General features: G+C 42.9%; 1 protein-coding gene across 1 annotated transcript in view; it reads left to right on the forward strand.

Moving 5' to 3' along the window:
* EIF3E (eukaryotic translation initiation factor 3 subunit E) overlaps positions 1-22,207 on the forward strand; it is a 174,322-nt gene that overhangs the window by 114,548 nt on the left and 37,567 nt on the right. Inside the window, exon 10 of the mRNA XM_033934790.1 lies at positions 55-164. Within this exon, the coding sequence (XP_033790681.1) occupies positions 55-164 (110 nt within the window). The remainder of the gene's footprint in view (positions 1-54; positions 165-22,207) is intronic.

Here is a 22,207-nt window from a genome sequence, read left to right on the forward strand (position 1 = left end):
GTAAATTCTGCCTGACCATATGTGTACATTTGACAACAACTTTTCTTGTTCTAGGTGTTAGTGAATGACTTCTTCTTAGTGGCTTGCCTTGAAGATTTTATTGAAAATGCTCGCCTATTTATTTTTGAAACTTTTTGCCGTATCCATCAGTGTATCAGCATCAGGTAAGAACGTAAAATTCTACTAGTCAGTTTATAGGAAATTAAGATTCTTTAATATCTTTGGAGGAATTCTCTGATTCTTCCACTTTTCAGGCTACTGTATTGTCTGTTATATATATTTCTGCATATCTGCTAATGAGAGAAAATGGGGGAGGGATATGGTGATAATATTTAGGAACGAAGATTGTGGAACAGAAGATCAGATGTACCAGTTCGTAGTTCAAATAACTTAAAAACAGTAATCTAAGGGCAGTGGAGGATCCAAGATGGCTGCTGCAGTCTGTAGCTGCTGAGACGCTGTGGAAGTTTACCTCTATTTCTTGAGATTTACCTGTTACAATGCCGAAAAGAAGGGGAAAGAGTGTCGGTGGAGCCTCCCGCCGCTCAGAAGTACCCTCACTCGGCACAATTGATGAGCTTTTACGGCGACTTCAACAAGAACAAACTAAGCCGGGGAATTGCCCGATGGAGAGTTCACCAGGGAGTGATGCTAAGGTGGAAGTCCTAGGGCTGGATACAACCTTGAGCCCCAACATTAGAGCTCTGCCTCTACAACCCCAGAGAGCAAGCTCTCTGCGTACATTGGACACGTCTGAAGAGGCAGTGTTCTCCCCGCGGGAGGCTAGTGAGAGCTTGCTATTAAGTTCCGAAGGGGACCTTACTAACCCCGCGGAACAGCCTGTGACAGGAACATCGAAGGAGATGGACCAAGACCGACAAGGGGCACGATTGGAACCTGTGATATCTCCTGCACTTGGAGTTTTTCCTATATTAAATTAACCTCCTGCGGTTACTTTGACTGCTTTGTGGGACCTGGTTGTAAACCTGGGAACATATTTACGCTCACAAGTAAAGGATTTGGGAGAGAAGCTAAACGTACAAAGAGAGGATACTTTAATACAAGATATATCTTCAGTCATAAAAGAATCTCAGAAAAACCCAATAGAAGTAGTTTCAATTAAAAAGATACAGGAAGCTTTGATTACTGACAACACTATCTTAAGAAGAAAGCTAAAAACTCTGGAAAATCAAACTCGAGCAAATAATCTTCATCTGTTGAACTTTCCAAAAATTTCCACGATTACTCCAATAGATATGTTGAAAAGGTACTTCATAGAAATGCTAAAGGTACCTGAACAGTCTATTCCTGCATTCTTCCGAGAGTATTACCTTCCACAAAATCAAGAAAAACAGTTGGAAAGTAAAAATCAACAGCAGACACCACTTGATGTTACAAACCTTCTAGAAGTTTCTGACATGGCAGTAGCTACTTCATCAACATTATTGTTAACGGTAGCTTTGCTACCAGACAAGGAATAGATCCTGAGAATGTTTTTTCAGAATAGATTTAAAGAGTTCCTGGGACATAAAATTCAGATATTTCCAGATGTTTCAAAGGAAACAGAAAAAAGAAAGCGACAATTCTTGATTTTGAGACCAGCAGTAACTGAAATAGGTGGTATATTTTACCTTAGATTCCCATGCAAGTGCATAATAAGATATCAGTCGGTTAAATGTTTTCCTAGAACCTTCTCATTTATCCAGTTTTCTGTCCCTTAAACGCCTTGGAAAAGAAGAAAGTGTAACAGCCTCAAAAGAATGAAAGATTCTCGAACAGCTTCAACTTCAGGATTTCTTATGTTCCTTATTACCTAATTATTTTGTCACTCAATTTAATCTTGGATTCTATTTGTTGAGGACTTGAGATAGATTAAGAATATTTTATTTCCTTGCAATCTTTATTTGAATTAGATGTTATAGTTTCATAATCTAACTTTCTGTACAAGATATTGAATGCTTGGTGTATTAAGTGAAATTATAAATAAATAAAAACCTTAATCTAAAAACAATTCACAAAGGGTGCAAACTTTTTCCAGCCGGGGCACACTAAATCTAGTGTCCCCAGCTTGAGACACCCAGAAGTGCGCTGGCGTCGGCATGATGACGTCACACACATGCGCAAAGGCCCTTCAAACAGGCCTTGTGCCGAGAGAAGGACTTGCACTGGAGAGAAGGGCCACCAGAGAGAAGAGTTGCCTGCATCAGGAGATTGCTTACAGGATGTGCCTCTCTTCGCGAGAAGCATGTCCTGTAGACAGCCTGCACCTCTCCTCTTCCCCAGTGTATCGCGGCACATCTGAAATCTCAGGCACACAGTTTGCAATAAACAGCTGTATACAGTCATAAGTGGCCCACAGGATAGAAACCAAATAATGTATACAGTAAAAATGACCCAACACGGGCTGTGTTTTAGCAAAATAAAAATTCCTTCCTCAGGAGTCTTATAGAGTCCTTGGCTGGTTTAAATATCTGTAATAATAAAACGCTAAGCTTGCATGCGCACTCTTAACACCGTGTTGCCTGATCTGTAGTTCCGTGGCCGGCAGAGTGCGCATGCGCGCTTACCATGCATCTCTCTGTCTCGCAGCGGGCTTGCCGGCTCCAGCCAGACAAAGTTCATTTTTTTGTTCAAAGCCCCCGCCACGGCTCCTCTATCGAACCTCACCAGAGTCAGAAAAGACTTCTGACTCTGGCGGGGATCGAGAGAGGAGACGCAGCGTTGGCTTTGAACTAAAAAATGAACTTTGTCTGGCCTGAGCTGGCAAGCCTGCTGCAAGACAGAGAGATGGCATCCGAATATTAACCTCAACTCGGCAACGGGGGAGGGGGAAGAAACCTAAAGTAAGCCATGCTAGGGGTGGTTGCACATTTTTGTTTTTTGGCAGAACGGATGATTTTCAACAGACAAAGCCGCAGTGGAGGCTCCTCTCTCGAGCCGCACCTGCGTCGGAGAAGGCTTCCGATACAGGCGGGGATCTAGAGAGGAGCCACGAAGGCGGCTTTTAAAACAAAAATAAACTTCTCAAAGTAACTAAGGGAGCCGTTAGCCTAAGGGTAGTCTAAAAACAAAGTTGCCAAAATTCAGTCGTAGGAGTCAAGCTTACGTCTGACCGGCTCCCTTACTGCCCCCCCTTCCCTTCCCGCGGTCCCAACTACAAACCTGCCGATTCCAGCAGCGTGTGCAGCACTCTATACACGCTGCTTCAGGGCCTTCTACTGCCCTGATTTGCTCTGCCAAGTCTCTGATGATGTCATCAGGGACGTGCCAGAGTAAATCAGGGCAGTAGAAGGCCTCGAAGCAGCGTGTGTAGAGTGCTGCACATGCTACTGGAATCGGCAGGTTTGTCGGGACCGCAGGAAGGGAAGGGGGGCAATAAGGGAGCCGGCCAGACCGCGGGGAGGTAGAGGAAACGCTGCTGCTGCACAGGGAAGTGGTGTGGGGGGAGGGAAATGGAGGGGGAGGGAATGCGGCTGCTTCACAGGTAAATGGAGGGGGAGGGAATGCAGCTGCACAAGGAAGTGGGGGGAGAGAAATGCTGCTGCATAGGAGGCAGGGAGAGAGACAGATAGATAGAAAGAAAGACAAACAGCGGGAGGAAGGGAGACAGAAAGAAAAGAAGAAAGACACAGGGGTAGGGACACAGAAACACAGACAGACAAAGGGGGCCAGGGAGAGAGACAGACAGAAAGAAAGACCAGCTGGAGGGAAAGAGAGAGACAGAAATAAAGACAGACATATATTCTAGCACCCGTTAATGTAACGGGCTAAAATACTAGTAAAAACATAAAAGTCACAAGTACTCAAGTAGTTAAGAGGCTACAAACAAGCAGCTAAGCTCAGAAGACTACTTTGTTGGGTTATTTTTACTGTATACATTATTTGGTTTCTATCTTGTGACTGTATATTATTGTTTTAAAATTATTTGGACGTCTATTAACTATATTCTGTTCCACAATCTTTTTGTTGTTTTGCTGCTTCATTTCCTTTGTTGAACCTTTTGGTGCTATTTGGATTTTGTTGGTAATCTTTAGGGAACATTTAGATTTAAATAGAAAGCAATTTGTGTTTCTAGCAGTCTATGATGAATTGCTAGTGGGGTTGTGACTAGGTCACTGTATGTACTTGTGTAGGCAATCAAATGCAAACTTCTTCAGATTCTGTCATTGGTGAAACCAATAGATTTTAGAAAAATTAATAATTAATGGAGATACAGTATTTGTGTGGAAGAATATTCTATAGTCCAAATGAAATGTTTTTCTACCATGGAGGCATTGGACCCAACACATAAAGTAAGTCATATGCCAGATCTGGCACTTATCCTAACCCAAGCAAGTGAGTTGTAATATGGAGAGGATATGGATTTAAGCATACTCCTATGGTCTTAACTATATGCTAATACAGTTCATGGTTAAGATTGTTAGTATGTTTAAGTTATGATTATTTGTAGAATCTGAGTACTTATCAGTTCATGTGTCAGTCAACAGATGGAGTTTTTGAGGACAAAATTAAAGAACCTTGACTAGGTCATATGAGTTATTTCATATTTGGGAGCTGGGGAATTTTTTTAAAAACCCAGTGTGCCTTTGGCCTTATATTTTGAGAATAAAATTATGGTCCTATGAAAATCCTTTACATTTTTGATTGGATGAAATATATGGAAGAAAACCTAAAGGTCAGAAGTGCAAACCAGGTGTGGATGTTTAAAAATACCATTGTGGAAGCCCAGACCAGATGCATTCCACGTATTAAAGGTGGAAAGAAGAGAAAATGAGAGCCAGTGTGGTTAAAAGGCAAAGTGAAAGAGGCTATTACAGCCAAGAATGCATCCTCTTAAAGCAGTGTTTCTCAACCTTTTAAAGCCAAGTACCCCCTAAGCCTAACAAATACCAACTGAGAACCCCCACCCAAACTCCGCCCCAGACCCGCCCAAACTCCACCCCCATAATAATAATACTAATTGTAATGCAATTTCTTCCATCCATTTTTCATATACACACAATATAATCTTATTAATACATAATGGTAACCACAAAATAAAAAAATACAAAGCACACTATGCAGAGAAAATGTTAATTATCATTTATATTTGGGGGGGTTTCAAAAATGTCAAGGTAAGATGACTTTAAAATATGCAATGTCACCTCAATAACAACTATAGAAAAATGGACAAATATAGTGCAAAATATAGACAGCAGATATAAATCCCAGAACTGCCACATTTTGATCACTAAATTGAAAATAAAATCATTTTTCCTACCTTTGTTGTCTGGTGATTTCATGAGTCTCCTTCCTTTCTTTCTCTCTTTTTCTCCGTTTGTCTGCTTGTTCCACAGTTTTATTTTTTATAATTGTTTCCACTATTTTGCCCAGCACTGACAAACTAATGTGAGAAAGTGAACAATAAATGAGTGTGTTTTAAAAAGTGACTGTATGCTTTTGCCATCAAGGACTTATGTTTGTAAAAAGAAAAGTCTTACCACTGAGGCAGATCAAAGCTAAGTTGTGGACAAAATTGGCTGTTCAAATACAATAGAAAACCAAAATGAGGCACAATTGTTTTTAAATATCAGAGAATAGTTAAGCTCTGGAACGTATTGCCAGAGGTTGTGGTAAGAACGGATAGCATAGCTGGTTTTAAGAAAGGTTTGGACAAGTTCCTGGAGGAAAAGTCCATAGTCTGCTATTGAGAAAGACATGGGAGAAGCCACTGCTTGCCCTAGATCGGTAGCATGGAATGTTACTACTCTTTGGGTTTTTACCAGGTACTAGTGACCTGAATTTGCCACCGTGAGAATGGGCTACTGGGCATTGGTCTGACCCAGTAAGTCTATTCTTATGTTCTTAAGTTAGACAAAAGCAAGAAAAACTGAAATTGGGGAAAAAATGAAAAAAGTGAGAGTCAGGAAGTTAAATCATGAAAAATTTTGTGGTCTATAAGTAAGCTCAGTATAACAGTCTCCAATCTGACCAAACATAGATGTGAAATAGGCAACCTCAAGTGACTATTAAGGGGAATAAAAGGGGAAAAGAAAACTAACAGTGATAAGGCTGTAAAACGATCAAATTAGAAAGTGTAAAGAATTGAAATGAAAAAATAAAGATGTGAATGGACAAAGATTTTAAATAGTGAATGGAATTGGTACTTGATACTTTATAATAAAATTTATGTCAAGTATCTTCTGAGGCACAATATTACAAATGCATAGTAGTTACTAAAAGCCAGTTTACCATTAAGTAAGAAACATCTGTTGGAAACAGTTACCTCTGTGTGGCAGGGTTTTATTACCTTGAAAGGAATGTTTTATCATATATAATATGTCAGTGAAATTTTAAAATCCATTCCAAAATGACATCAGAGCAGTTAACTGTTAACTATGGTGTTACATTGGGTGATAAAATTTCATTAATTGCAGACTTCAGTGTGGTTTTCTTGGTATTCTATGATTTTTAAAAAATGAAAAATGTCATCCTTTCTAGGAAAATCCAGAATTACATAAAATGTAGGAAGTTTAAAAAACTGGCATGAATTTTACCACATTTCTTGCTTGAATAGATAATTTTTTCAGGGTTTTTTTCCCCCTATGCATAGCAAACAAGTCTCTGCAGATTCTAGGATTTCCTTTTAGGGCTTATTGAAATATATTTCAGATTTCTAGTGCAATGTGTCTAGTGGTCCTGAACCATTGCAGAAAACGGTCAATCATGTTTTCAACTTTATCTCCTTCCCAGTGAGCTGCTCCTGTCCCTCAGTTTGTTTTGTACATGCAAGTTGCTCAGAAGTGTTTCTGGTCTGCTCTTCGGTTTTATTTTTGGGTATTTTTTCTCAATGTATGTTGGAGGCTTGATGCCCAGAAGTTTCCACTTGTTGGAACCTCTGCCTGAGAGAAGACGCAAACTCATGCCGTGGAAATCTTGGGGATAACCTAGCTAGGCAGCCTGCTGGTATTTTTATAGCTCAGGAGCCATCCCCTATGTAGCTGCTTGCATCCCTTATTTAGTCAGGAGCTTGAGCTCAGACTTTTTGAGCTGCTTCTTGGCTTGGCTGAGATTAATAGTGGATTAGCTATGTGGTCAACACCCCCCCCCCCCCAACGTGCAACAAGGTTTTCCTGGGATTGAGTTTCAGTCCAACTGGTAGCCCGAAGACCAGGTTTGCCCAGTGAATCTGTGAGGCAGATCTCTTCTCCATTTGTTCCAGTTAAGTTCCTATGCTGAAGCAGGCAGGCACCATATGGCATAGTGAGAAAGGCTATTCTAGCCTAAGGGGAAAATCAAGGGGAGGGGGGGAGAGGTCTTCAAAAGTTGATTTTGAAGGTTTCTGCAACCAGAGCCTAGATCCCCCTCCTCTAAAATCCCCTTTCCCTCTGTTTTTTGAACATCTGGGAGACCTCCATGGGCTGTTTTTGGCGTGATTTTCCTGGTGGCAAGTATCTTGGATTTTAAACGATCTTTTGTTCTAAAATCTCCCATCTGCCTCAAAACACCTCAATTTAGCTTAATATCGACAGCGATGGACCCCAGTCCTTTTTTACCCCTATAATTATGCCAGGTTTGCGATGGATGGCCGGCTGCGGAGCATCCGTAGCCCACTTTTGGCGTAGCAAGTGGGAAGCCTCAGGTTGAGCCTCCTCAGAGTCCTCCAGGGCTGGGAATCGGCAGGTGGTGCATTACTAGGGTAAGAGACTCTTTCCAGAGCTCTCCAAAGGTGCATTGGCCAAGTGCAGATGTGTGAGAGCCATGGAGCCCAGGAGGACCGGTGGGGGGTCCCTGCCAGGGTCCTCAAGATCTCTAGTACAAGGCTTCATCCTGGATTTTTTGAGCCTCATGTGGAATGTCTATTTGAACTGTCGAGTGTCCTCAGTATCTGCTTGCAGTGCAGCAGAGGCGGTGATGCAGGAAAGCTTCCTTCAGTAGATGCCCTGACCAGTCAAGGACACAGGCTTGAACCATAGACTGGGAGGATGGAAAGTCTGATTCCATGCCACTGTTGTTCCAGGATGGTGTTTCACTGGCAGAATCTGATTCGATGCAGGAGAAGCTTTTCAAAGCCTCTGTGCTTTCCAGCATTATTTCTGCCTCACTAAGAGAATGGAAGCTGGAAATTTCTCCAGCTCTTTCGGCTCAATGCTCAGTTTTCCTTCACATTCAGGCATCACTAAGTTGGTCACGGACCACTGGGAGTTTCAAGAGGGGGGGGTCCCTGTGGGTGGCTAAGACTATGGCCAAGCTTTTCCTGATGGCTTTAGATTTCCAGCAGCTGTTTGTTCAGCCAAAGGTGAATTCATTGGTGGCGCAGGTTACCAAATGCATCTCCCTGCCTAGTGAGTGTGGTGTGATGTTCAAGGATTCACAGGACTCTAAAGTGGACTTGCTCCTCAAGAGGTAATGTGAAGCTTTATCCTTAGGGATTAAGGCGGCAGCTGTAGCTTTTTGTGGCGTATGATTTCCACTAGTGCTGCCTGATTCATGATTCAAATCAGTTCATCGATCACTTCGGGTGAATCGATTCGAATCGGTTCAAATTAAAAAAAAATCGGCTTCCCGATTCACCTGACCATCCCCCCTCACCCCCTAAAGCAGGAGTGGCAGCGCTGCTCTTGCTGGCTAGCAGCTGCCGCACCTGCTTTAGAGGGTGAGGGGGGGCGGGTCAGTTAGGAAGTGCTGCTATTGGCTCCCCCCCCCCAGCGTCCGGCTTCCACCCCCTAGCCTCTCACTTCCCCCCCCCCCGGCCTCTCCGCACTGTTTACCTTCCAGGAACAGCCTGCAAACAAGATCGCGGTGCTAGCGATCTTTGTATTTCTTCAGATCTGTTTCCTCTGTCACGGTCCTGCCCCTCTTCTGACGTCAGGGAAAGGGCTGCTGTGAAGTGAAAAAAGACTCTAAATTACCTAGCTAGCTGTAAACTGAGTGCATATGTTTCAAGATTTGCATTGTTTATGGTGAAGATTGTGGTAGGTAATTGCTTGTGTGAAGAGCAAGAGAGACTGAAGCTCTATTGAAAGATGGATGGGACTCCTCTTGAAGGGTACTCCCAGCACTTAATGATGGAACCTGTAATGGGGAGGAGGGGGAGAGTAATAACCCAGTGATGAGGCTGGTTGAGCCAGCCAACTGAGCCAAAATTGGTGTTTGCCTTAGCCTGCCAATGACCATGTCAGATCACCACCAATTAAGCTAGTGATCAGTGTAGCACCCAACTTGAGCCATATTTTACCATCATTCTGGAGCTGCGATGGTGTACATAACAAACAGGCAACTTTGTTGACTCTGTTGGAATGCTGAGAACAACTTCAACCTGTTGCTGCTGTTGTTTGTGTGATTTTCATGCATTTGTTCAATTCGCTTTTACCTTCTGCCCAAAACATTTTGTTCTTTGCGTTATCTCAGCACAAGAAGGCAGCATATTCTCTACATGTGGGTGATGTCACCGACGGAGCCCCCTAGCGGATGTTTTCGCAAGCAGACTTGCTTGAAGACCTTCAAGCTTGCGATTGGCCCGCGCATGCACGCGTGCCCCTCCCGCCCGACCTAGGGCATGCGTCTCCTCAGCGTGGCCTCAGTTCTCTGTTTTCCGCGGAGCCAGAAGCACTGCTCCCTTGCTTCATGCGATATCGTTGTCCCTCTTGCACCGCGGCTTGTTTGGTTAGTTTCAGTTGAGTCGCTGTGCCCGCTCTCTGTTTCCTTTCTTTTTTGTTTTTTTCAGTTCGTATATTTTTGACCGGGTTCCCGGTCTTACTCTGGCCACCTGGCCTTGCGGGGCCGCAGCCGTATTTTCTTCTTATGTCCTGGCTTCGTTCCAGGTTTAAAAACTGTACTCAGTGCAACCGGGTTTATCTCCATCACCGACCCTCATCATTGCTGTGTGGAGTGCCTGGGTGCAGAGCACCGCGCTGAGTCGTGTCCCCGTTGTGCAACTTTGCAACCGCGGGCTCTTCGTAGGAGAGTGGCCAAGATCTCCAACTCTTTGGCCCCATGGATCCTGTGGAACAGGCCTCGAGCTCGGCCTCTGCACCCTCGTTGGGTGCCTCAGCCTCAAAGTCCTCGGCCTCGAAGTCCCCGTCGGCCTCGAAGGCTCTGGCCTCGGCTCCTCCTGCTACTCCGGCCTCGGGTAAGTCTTCTCTTTCCTCCTCAGGTGTGCCAGCAAAGAAGCCTACCTCGGAGTCTCATGTCAGTGCCGCCTCATCGGCTTCTTCAAGACATCACTCCAAGCGTGCCTCCTCATGTAGGGAATACTCTTCCTCGAGGCCGCCCCCAAAGGAGCGCACTACTGCACCTAAGACCCAACCACCTTTGGTCTCGATGCCTATGTTCGAGGACATGCTTAAGGCTATACTTACCACGCAGCTTTCCTCGGTGTTGAGCCAACTGGTCCCGACTTCGACGCCTCTGACTACAATCTTGACCCGGTCTCGGTCTGACCAGCCTGAGCGTCCCCTCTTATCTCGAGGCCATGCCCGCAAGATTCGACGGGTTCCTTCGAATGATTCTTCATCCCCCGAGTCACCTGCGACTTTTCGAGGGTCCAGGTCAGGGGGCCTTTTTTCCCCCTCTACTATGTCGCGGCTTGCCCCTCCTAAAAAGCCCAGGTCTTCTCTGCCCCTTTGGGGCAGGTCTCCGACCGTAATGCCTTCCAGGCACACTTTTGTCCTCGAGTTGGACTCTAGTTTGTGTTCCCCATCGAGGTGGCTGCCAGCCTCTAAGGGGTCTTCTTCGAAACCGGTGGAGGAATTTTTCTTTGCCCTGTCTTCTCTGAGGCTTCGCCAGCTGTTTCCTCAGACCCCGGGGTCTTCCCCGGTCCATCTTGTAAGGGGTCGTTCCTCGACGCCCTCCCAGACACTTTAGTCGAGCCTCTTCGGTCTCTCATTCGCGTGACTCCAAGGCCCCGGCTTACTATTCAAGGGAAATTTCTCCCTCTTTCTCGGCTGCCCCCAGATCTCGCTCAGGGTCTCCTCAGGAGGATATGTCTTTTTCTCGAAACTCCTCCTTTACTTGTTTCATCTCGGACATGGGTAGGGCTTTGAACATGGACCTCCAGGTTGAGTCCCGTTATACCCAGGAATACCTGGCGGAAATGGGTGTTGAAGCGCTTCGCTTACCGATGCACCAGGTTCTCCGGCAGACTTTTCTCCAGAACATGGAGACCCCATATGCGGTCACAGCCATTCCCTCCAAGTTGGAGTCCCATTACCAGACGATCCCGGTTAAGGGGTTTGAAAGTTCTCAACTTTCTCACCAATCCTTGGTGGTTGAGTCTTCCTTGAATAAGTCTAACCCCTCGAAGGTCTACGCTGCCGTCCCTCCGGGTAGGGAGAGCTTTTCGATGGACAGATTTGGTCGCCGTCTTTATCAAAACTCAGTGATGGTGAATCGTGTCCTCAACTATAATTTTATCTTCACATCCTATCTCCGGTTCTTTATGGATGCCCTCCGCTCGTTCCGGGACGCTATGCCGGATTCTCGGCGTCCAGAGTTTAGTCTCCTCGAGGAGACCCTCTCCCAGCTCCGCCTTTATATGTTTCAGACGATCTACGATACCTTCGAGTTGTCATCAAGGGTCACGGCCTTTGCGGTCGACATGCGTCGCCTCGCTTGGCTCCGAATTGTGGATATGGATCCGAATCTGCAGGATTGTCTTGCCAATATCCCATGTGTGGGTCATGAGCTCTTCGATGATTCTATAGAAGCGGCCACCAAGCGCCTCTCAGACCATGAACGGTCCTTCGCCTCCCTAGTGAAACTTAAACCAAAGGCCCCTCCGGCTCGGCAATACAAAATTCCTCTACAGAGGTACCCACAGAAATCTCCCGCCTTCTCTCAGCCTTCTTTGAAGTGGCCACAGCAGCAGCATCAGCTTAAGGCCCAGCCGCTGGCTCTGGCGAAGACTAGGCTGTCTTTTTGACAATTCCGGTCCAAGCCTTCGGGCTCCCTTCCTCCTGAACCATGGAGAAGCACTGCAGGGACTTCTCACAGCCTGTGCTGGACGTCTTGGAGGCGTCTCGGAAGGAGTTTACTCGCCAATGTTACCATCAGAAGTGGACCCGCTTTTCTTCTTGGTGTGCTACCCGGCAGCTGGAGCCCCTATCTGTCTCCTTATCTGCTGTCCTGGATTATCTGTTACACTTGTCTGACGCTGGACTCAAGTCCTCTTCGATTCAAGTCCATCTTAGTGCCATTGCTGCTTTTCATCCGCCGATTGACGGGAAGCTTATCTCTGTTCATCCTGTGGTTCCCAAATCACATTGCTGCTCCTTGTGACCCTGGGCAAGTCACTTAATCCTCCAGTGCCCACCGCTTTGAATGTCGGCTTTGAATGCCAAAGCCACAAAAAAGCAGCATACAAGTTCCCATTCCATTCTTTTCCATCTCGCCACCCCCACCAAAGATCCTCAAAACACTTCTTTTTCCCCTCTCAGGACCTTAAAGATCCCAGAATCTTTCTCCTTTTCTCCCCCCTGGTCTGTCTTATTTTTAATTCTTTTCTACCCATTCCCTAGTACTCTTTCTGCCTCCCTACTTTCCTCTCTCTTCTCTCCTTCCCTCCCACCCCAGTACTAAATAGATCATGTATTTGTCTAATGCAACTCCTGGGACATAACGATGAGCCAAATATGTATATTATATTTTGCTTGTGAATATCTGATTTGTTTGCTATATTGTACTTCAGTTTCACCATGACTTTTGTGAACTGTACAAGTTGATGTATGTTTTCTGTATCTGTGTGATTTTATAATAATAAACAGATTGGAACTAAAAAAGATGACATACTTAAACTTGTAACTATATATTTCTAACTATGTATTGTAACTATGTATTTCTAACTGTGATCTAGCTGTATTAATAACTGTACTTACCTACCTGTACTAACAACTCTATTGAATATCCGTGTCAAACTGAACTGTCCATTGTATCTTCCTGGGTAACTGACCCAACTTTCTATAATTTATACAGATGGCTTAACCCCAACCGGACCCCCCTCAACGCAACTCCCCCCTCCTCCCCCCTTCACCAGTTCCCTTCTCTTTAGCCTCAAGCATGTCAACTGCTTCCCTAATGGTATATATATACTGGATCTGCACTATTTCCTATTTGTACAGCATCTTGTAGCTCTTGAAATATACAGCTCCATTATTCTTGTAACTTCTCCTGGAAATGACCAGAATTCTCTCTGTAATTATCCTGGAAATGTCCAGTTGTCTCTTTTGTAATCCGCCCAGAACTGCAAGGTTGAGGCGGAATAGAAATCAGTAATGTAATGTAATAATGTAATCTGACCTTGAACTGAATAGGTAAAGGTGGAATACAAAACCTGATTAACATAACATTTACTATACTTTTACATAGTGGGGATCAGGGTAGAAAAATAATGGAGTTTGAGTCAAATATTTGGTGTACCGACTCCACAGCCTTGGTAGAAAGCTGAATAGCAGCAAAATATGTGATGAGTACATGAGCCCATTTAGTACTCACCCTATCCTATTCTTTTTTGATATGCAAAGTTGCAATTGCTACAAAAAGATGGGGACCACATTGAACATTCACAGGTGACTTCAGTTCAGACTGACTTCCAGAAGCCAAAAATGCTGCCAAAGTTTGTTTTCCCCCTGTTTTATATCCATACTCTACTTTTTCTGTGCTTCATAATAATCTGAGGAAAACCACAGCACTTTTGTACTCTTCCATAAGTGAGTGGTACAGGGAAAACATTACCCACCATCTGTGACACTGAAAGGTACAAAGCATCATGTGCTGCAGATTTTACAAGCAAACATGAAAGAGGTAGTTGATGAAGCACAGTTGACCTTTAAAGGATAGCATGCCCAAATGACCATCATTCTGGTTTTGTTTTAGTTTGATTCATGCCTTTAGCAGAAAAAGAAATCTGTTTATTGCGTGTTACAACAAAATAGATGAACAAAACATGACATAATGCAGAAATAAATCAAGAAATGTGAACAGGTTAAGTGCAATGGCGTTGGTGTGACAATATGAAATATTAAGCAAAAATAATCAGTTTAACATCAAAACATACAGTAATTTCCCATACAGCAAAGTAAATTTCCCAAACCCAAATAATCCATCTTCCATCAGACTCCTTTTTCTCAGAGTGAGTTTAAAGGTGCTCGGGCATAAATTCCATCTAACCTCTACAGGACAAAATTCCCACTACTGTGCCCTTTGGAGGTGATCCACTGTCTCCAGCAGGCCTTAATCTGATGGCAGCCTCTGAAATGGAGCCAGAGTTAGGGTTCCAACAGCTGGGAAGTGTAGAAGAAAGCTCAGTGAGAGGATCATCAGTAGAACCCACACAGGAAGTCGCATCTTCTGCTTTCTCTCACCAGCATTGATCTTAAGGATTGGAACTGATATTACTAAAGTAGAGCCAAAGTCCAGCTTCCACAGCTTAGATACACTTAAACCAGGGCATAGTAGCACTGGATAAATCGGAGCAGCATAACAAGGTGCCCTCTGCCCTTCTATCCCATGGGTAGAGAGGTAAATTTCACAAATTTTGTGATAGGAGAGAAAAGTAACATAAAAAGTGGAAAGGAAATTTGTTTTTCTTAGCATTTAGTACAGGTTAGCTTTGTTAGGCCTAGATTCACAAAGCAAACCGATCGTGTACCAATCGGTTTGTGACCCCTTTACAATCAAATTTCTCTCTGGCCTGATTCACTTACCTCTCCTGTGATCCGCTTCCAATCTGTGCATGCAAATGAGGGGAAACTCATGCAAAGTAGGCAGGGACGCAATTCACAACACAAAATTTCACATCCGATTGTGCTGGCTGATCAACTGAAGAAGCGACTGCTGGGGAGCAGTCGAAAACGTCTTTCCGACTCTCCTGCTCTATTGAAGCACTGATCTTCCTGCCCTGAATGCCTCCTGCTGCCCCGATCTGCCTGCCTGATATGTCCTCTCTACTCACCCTGGCTCTGCCGCCTCTCCTGCAGTGCGAGCCCACGGGTTTAAAGTGCAGCCCTACTTTAAACCCGCAGGCTCGCAGTGCAGGGAAGGCTGCAAAAGCAGGGTTTGGAAGGGGAGAGCACGGCACGTGTGAAAGTTAAAAAAAAAAAAAAAAGAAGTCGGGTCTAAATGCATTCACAGACCATCTATAGATGATCTGCGCATGCGTTGGGATCGCAGACCTGCGATCTGTGCCGGCAGATGGGGGCATTCCTCTGATCACCTCCATCTGCATATTTGAGTTTAGGGAATTCATCAGACCTGCCCAGATTGGACCAGGATCGGGCCCGATCGGGCAGGTTCATGAATCTAGCCCTTAGTGCATACTAGGCTTTAGTAAAAGGGCCTTAAATTACATCCCATTTCATACCTGTGGGTTTCTTAGCATTTAGCATGTGCTAATTCCATTAGTATACACTTTGAAGCTTTAAGAAAAAGGCCTCTTTGAGATTTATTTTGAGGTTTATAGCCCAGTTTATCACTAGAGTAGAAAACAAACACAAAAACATCACATATAATAAATCTAAGTAGCAACACTGTGCATGATATATGCTTACATTTGCTAAATATATGGTATTTGCTTAACTATTTGGGAAGACATCTGATGCACAGATTTATATCAAAAGCAATTTCACAAAAAAGCACATAAATTATGCTTAAGTAATATGGGTCCCTGGCTGTGACAGTCTATTGTCATAATTTCTTAAGCATGTGGCAAACAATATGTTAGATATTAACCTTGGTTAAAATTGATTCCATGAGGTAAACCAGTAACACTGTATGCTTGGTGCTTTGAACTTTAATGTTATAAAGAAAAATTCTTCAGTTTCTGGAAATATTTGAAAATGGCACCAGGAAGAAAATAAAGCAAAGCTTCTCATCATTTAGTTTAGTTTGAGAACAAGATTATCTGGCAATTCTGATTAGTTTTCTGAGAAATTATTCTGAAAATAGAGAATCAAGACACATTCTCTTGCTATGTCTAATTTCTACGACTCCCCACATATGTTCTGTTTCCTGATTGGTTCAGTGTTGCGTGTTCTTTTTGAGCCTACCTCTTGTTTCAGAATGTTGGTTTTTTTTCAGAAACCCAGCACTGGCACTTTACTTTTTCATGTGCTAATCTACTAACCAGTGTTTTCTGTAACATGTACTCAGCAGACCTCCAGCTGCTGCACACACTAACAATATGGCAGGGTCCTGTCCCTCAGCTAGTAACCACTATACAGTGTGGCCCTGATTCTGCAAGATACATCTAAAGTTAGGCGCCCTTTAGGTGCCTAAGTTAGACGTCCTTTGTAGGATCGCGTTCAACAGAGTTAAGCACTGTTTAGGCGTCCTTTAGAGCAGTGGTTCCCAACCCTGTCCTGGAGGAACACCAGGCCAATTGGGTTTTCAGGCTAGCCCTAATGAATATGCATGAAGCAAATTTGCATGCCTATCACTTCCATCATATGCAAATCTCTCTCATGCATATTCATTAGGGCTAGCCTGAAAACCCGATTGGCCTGGTGTTCCTCCAGGACAGGGTTGGGAATCACTGCTTTAAAGAATCAGGTTTTAGGTGAGATTTAAACATCCAAACAATGTCCTTAATGCTATAATATTTTATTATTATATTATTAGAATGACGATTTTATGCTGTTTTTCATTGTAATAGTAGGAGTTGGATCTGTTTAATGCTTTTATTTATTTCTCTTCCATCAGACAGAGTGACTGGGATTTGAACCAGCAATATTAGGATAGAAGGGTATAGGTTTAACCAGTGTGCTACAGAGTGAGCTAGCAAGCTGCATAGCAATTGTAAAACTGAGTCTTTTAGTTGTAAGGAAGTCTACTTTTGAGCATAGTTTAGGCTTCAGATAGACCTGAGTTCTATGGACAGAACTTAGGCATTCTTTGGACGTTCTTCCGGAACTTAGGCACAGTTTGGATGTCCTTAATGCGATCTGCTAAATAGCTCTCTGGGTTTTTATTTTTGCTTTATTAAGCTCAAAATACATTTAATAAGGCACCACATAAACGGGGCTCATCAAAACAGATATATTGCATGCAAAACCTATTTTTGTGGACAAACAGCAGTGTATTTGCTAATTAGAGGAAAAGATCCATTAATTGAAGCATAGCACATGATTGGAGCTGATTGGAGCACTGTTTAGTCAGAAAAAAAGGGTAGCTTTTTAGCAAGAAACCTAAAGCTATGTTTTTCATGTGCTGTGCTTCAGTTAATGGATCTTTTCCTCTAATTAGCAAATAGCATTGCTGTTTGTCCACAAAAATAGTTTTGCATGCAATATATCTGTTTTGATGTGCTCCGTATTGGTGCAATCTACAGTGTTTGCTCAGCTAGACTATTGTAATTCAGTCTATTTAGGCATTAAGCAGGGCAATACGGCAGCTAAGCTTATATTCAGGAAGCGAAAATACGATCATGTTTCTCCTTTATTGAGAAAGCTTCCCTGGCTTCCAGTCCGCTTCAGGATTCAATTTAAATGTGCATGCATTATCTTTAAGCTTCTCTATGGAATATTTGATCCTTTAGTTCCCTTATATATGAACCCCTTCAGATCTTGTCATTTGAGGAATACACAGAGATATAAACTATCTTTCCCTTCTTTTAAGGGTATTACCGTATTTTCACGCATATAACGCGTGCGTTATACACGATTTTTACAAACCGTGCATAACCTTGCGCGTTATACGCGTGAGCGCGTTGTACAATTTTTTTTTTCATTCCGATCCGGCATCCCCCCTGCGATCCGGCATCCTCCCCCCCCCCGCTCGTGTCACCCTTCCCCCCCCCGCGATCCTACATCCCCCCCAGCACCGCAAAACATCTCTTACCCGATTGGGCACCGGCACCAGCACCAATGCACAGGACGTGCCAGTGCCCGAAGATCCTCCCTCGTTATTGCTGGGCTGGGCGGTGCGAGGGAGATCCTCCTTCTTCCTTGTGCCGGGCTGGACTGGGCTTTGAGCATTTGCGCATGCTCAAAGCCTTCTGGACTCGCTCTCTCCGAGATTCTCAATCTCGGAGAGAGCGAGTCCAGAAGGCTTTGAGCATGCGCAAATACTCAAAGCCCAGTCCAGCCCGGCACAAGGAAGAAGGAGGATCTCCCTCGCACCGCCCAGCCCAGCAACAACAAGGGAGGATCTTCGGGCACTGGCACGTCCTGTGCATTGGTGCTGGTGCCGGTGCCCAATCAGGTAAGAGATGTTTTGCGGTGCTGGGGGGGATGTAGGATCGCGGGGGAGGGGGGGGTGACGCGAGCGGGGGGGAGGATGCCGGTTCGCAGGCCAGAAGAGTAAGCGGGAGTGGGAGGAGGTTATAGCAGCATGCGCGGTATACGCGTGTGTGTGCTATATAAACAATTATTTTTACAGAAATGCTTTGGACCTGCGCGCTATACACGTATGCGTGTTATACACGTATGTGCGTTATATGCGTGAAAATACGATAAATCTATAGGAAAGCTTAGTCAATCTATTTTCTTCAAGCTGGTAGAGTTGTGGAATGGACTTCCTGACCCCATTAGACTGATAGGCCAGCTACAACAATTTCGTAAAGCTCTGAAAACTCTGCTGTTTACACAACATTTAAATAGCTTAACTATAGTATCAAAAAATTGACGATAATCCAGCTTTTTTTTTTCTTCTTTTATGCTCGTTCTTATGTGCTCTAGTCTTAATTACATGTGAACCGAGTCGAGCTCCATTGGGAGATGACCCGGTATATAAATTGAAGACTAGATTAGATTAGATTGAAGTAGAAATCATGCTAAGGTCTGTATCTGGGTTTTTTTCTGTTTTTAAGCTTTTGCAAATGAAGTTATGTATGCAGTCTATATTTTTGTCATGTGCTTTGTTTGCCTTCAAGAATGAGCTGATTGAAACACTGTTTAGTCAGAAATAAAAGGGTAGCTTTTTAGCAAGAAAACTAAAGCTATGTTTTTCATGTGCTGTGCTTCAGTTGATGGATCTTTTCCTCTAATTAGCAAATAACATTGCTGTTTGTCCACAAAAATAGGTTTTGCATGCAATATATCTATTTTGATGTGCCCCTTTATGTGGTGCCTTATTAAATGTATTTTGAGCTTAATAAAGCAAAAATAGAAACCCAGAGAGCTAGTTAGCAGATCGCATTAAGGACATCCAAACTGTGCCTAGTTCCGGAAGAACGTCCAAAGAATGCCTAAGTTCCGTCCATAGAACTCTGAAGCCCAAACTAAACTCAAAAGTAGACCTGTTTTTCATTCGCCTACAATATAGGCATCATATGGACACCTTAGATCGCTCAGTGTTATGTCAATGAATCAAAGGATGCCAAAATTGCCCAAACCACGCCCATTCTATGCCCACTCCTATTGAATTAGGTGCAAGTTTTAAACATGGGCATCCAAGAAATTGTGGCTGCGTCTACAAAGTGGCATCTACGTCCTTTGGACGCCTAAGTACCAATTATCGCTTGTTAAGACCCTTAATTGACTCGTTAACTACTTAGATTGGACGCCTACAGCACGCCTAACGTTAGGCACTACTTAGGCGCCCTTTATAGAATCAGGGCCTGTGTGCCAGAACTGTAAGCCGTTTCAAAACTCTGTTCGCTGAGAGAGAGATCAGGGTTTACGTATAGTTCCCACTAGTTCAGTTCTGCTTATGCTCCACCCCAAGTTCTGAGGAAAACACCACCAAGCTGTTAGGATCAAAGGATTCAGGCTCCATATGTGGCAGATGAGGAAAGCATGACAGCAACTTCACTAACTGTAAGCTACACACTATTTGCTAACAAATTTTAAATTTCAAGCCTCAGACAAAATTTCTTAAATAAACTAGCACACACTGCATAAATCTAGCAATATGTGAGATTTTCTTATGAATGTATTTTCATAGGGCTGATGATCTACTCGTTTATTTTTGCTGAAAAACATGCCGTGTCCTTGTATTAACATTGCAAAATGTTATTGGTTGACTTTGCATAAAAACCTGTTAGGTCCACAAAAAAGTAGTCCCACAGGAAATGAAATAAAGGTTGTTTTTCACATGCACAATAGTTTTGTATCTGCTAATTACTGCTATAATTAATTTCGAACAGCTAATGTCGGTAAATTTAATTTGTAGTGATAGTTTTGTGTAGAAATACATGTTTGGGCCCATGCTTTATTGAGCAACGCATGCTAGCCTAGCTGATCATTCACTGTGAAGCAAAGCAATCTTTTGGTTTTTGAGCACAGTAGCCATAAGTACAATGTTGAATTACCTTGTCAAAATACTAAAAAAAAAGCAAAAGCTTAATGATAGCAGCTAGAAACGAACTGTAACAAAAATTAAACATGCAAAGGGAGATAAATTTGTGAATAGAAAATGATCTAGTCCCCATTGTAGTTTCAAGCTCTGTTGTATAGATGGTTTAAATGAACAAAGCCACCCTTTTATCAAGCTACGGTAAAGCGTTTTAGCACGGGCCGGTGAGATAAAATGCTCTGCTCATTCAATTCCTATGAGCATAGGAGCATACCTTACTGACCTGTACTAAAAATGCTCTACCTCAGTGGTCCCAAACTCAAACCCTTTGCAGGGCCACATTTTGGATTTGTAGGTACTTGGGGGACCTCAAAAAAATAGTTAATGTCTTATTAAAGAAATGACAATTTTGCATGAGGTAAAACTCTTTATAGTTTATAAATCTTTCTTTTTGGCTAAGTCTTAAAAATAATATTGTAATTTATAGCTAAAGAGACATATGATCAAGAAACTGTTTTATTTTACTTTAGTGATTATGATAAAAATATCAAGGGCCTCAAAATAGTACCTGGCATGTGGGCTGCGAGTTTGAGACCACTGATCTACCTCAATTTGATAAAATGGAGCCAAAGTAAGCAACATTTCCTTTGAACTTATTACATAATCAGAGATCATGCTGTCCAAAATCAGTATCTATGAGGAATTGCACAAAAATTAGATATCCAATGGTTTTGAATCCAAAATGAAAATGGGAAGCCAAAAAACTGCAGCTGACTGTTTAAGGCGAGTGGATTTGACGGGTTCTTGCACAAATGACTTGTCGATTATTACTTTTATGATGTGCAATAAGCAGGCCAAGCCAGGCCAAAATTTCTTAATGTTCAAATAAAAAATAGTAATCTTTTACATCAGATTTTTCCATATAGCTGTGTTGTTAATCTTGTGTCTTTTAAAAAGGTAATTTTTAATATTGCATTTTAATCGGACATTAATATTTATACAAAAATGTTAAGAAGCTTTCGATGATAGTCTTTACATTTTGTGCTTTGATGACATTAATAATATAACTTGTGAATGATTTTCACATGAAAAAAAATCTAAATACAAGTACAGTAAAACCTTGGATTGCACAGCTCAGATATAAAAGATAAGTTCTTGTATATCTATTAACACTCAATTGTTTAATCAATTGCAGTTGGTGTTTCAATCTTTGGTCACTACATTCAGCTTATCAAAGATGGCATGGATGATAAAATGATTAGTGTTGCAATAACTGCTTTTAACTAAATGCTCAATTAAGCGTTTTTGTGCAAATTTGGGTGCACTATATTTGCACACTATGATTTTTACATATTGCAATTTTGCACTTTAGTAAAACATTATTCACAGCATTAAAAAAGCTTAAAAATAGGAAGGTTTTTCAGAACCAACGATAGAAAGCCAGAACCAATAAGTCTCAGACTGTTTACCTTGTGTCGGATTCTGAGTGGGATTCTGATGTTCTTTTCCTTCCAATTATACAAGATTTTACTCTTGGGACCCAAGAATATGTATCCTATTAATGTTATTTCTAACCGTCTTCAGATGAAGCATGGAATCAAGTGATAATAAATGCTTCCATTATGAAATGGTAGTGATTCAGGAATTCTGTTTTGAAATGTTAGTGTAAACAAGGGAATGTACATGTTAAAATGGAGGGATGTGGATGAAGGTTTCGGCTCTTATTTTGCAATTTTGATTTAAAATTGTTCTACGCCATCTTCTGCATCAGAAAAATGGAAAGGGGTTGGGATTTGATGTACCGCTTTTCAGTGGTTACAATCAAAGTGGTTTACATATTCTATACCAGCGATGGCGAACCTATGGCACGCGTGCCAGCTGGCACGCGGGAAGGTCCGCAATAGAGAGCTGCACGGGACGCCCCCTAGGGTCGTGGGAATCCCATGGGGACGCCTCCGAGGGTCGCGGGATTCCTGCGGGGCTGGATGTACTAAGTCGC

This window comes from Geotrypetes seraphini, chromosome 2, assembly GCF_902459505.1.
Source record: "Geotrypetes seraphini chromosome 2, aGeoSer1.1, whole genome shotgun sequence".
NCBI classification, from domain to species: Eukaryota; Metazoa; Chordata; class Amphibia; order Gymnophiona; family Dermophiidae; genus Geotrypetes; species Geotrypetes seraphini.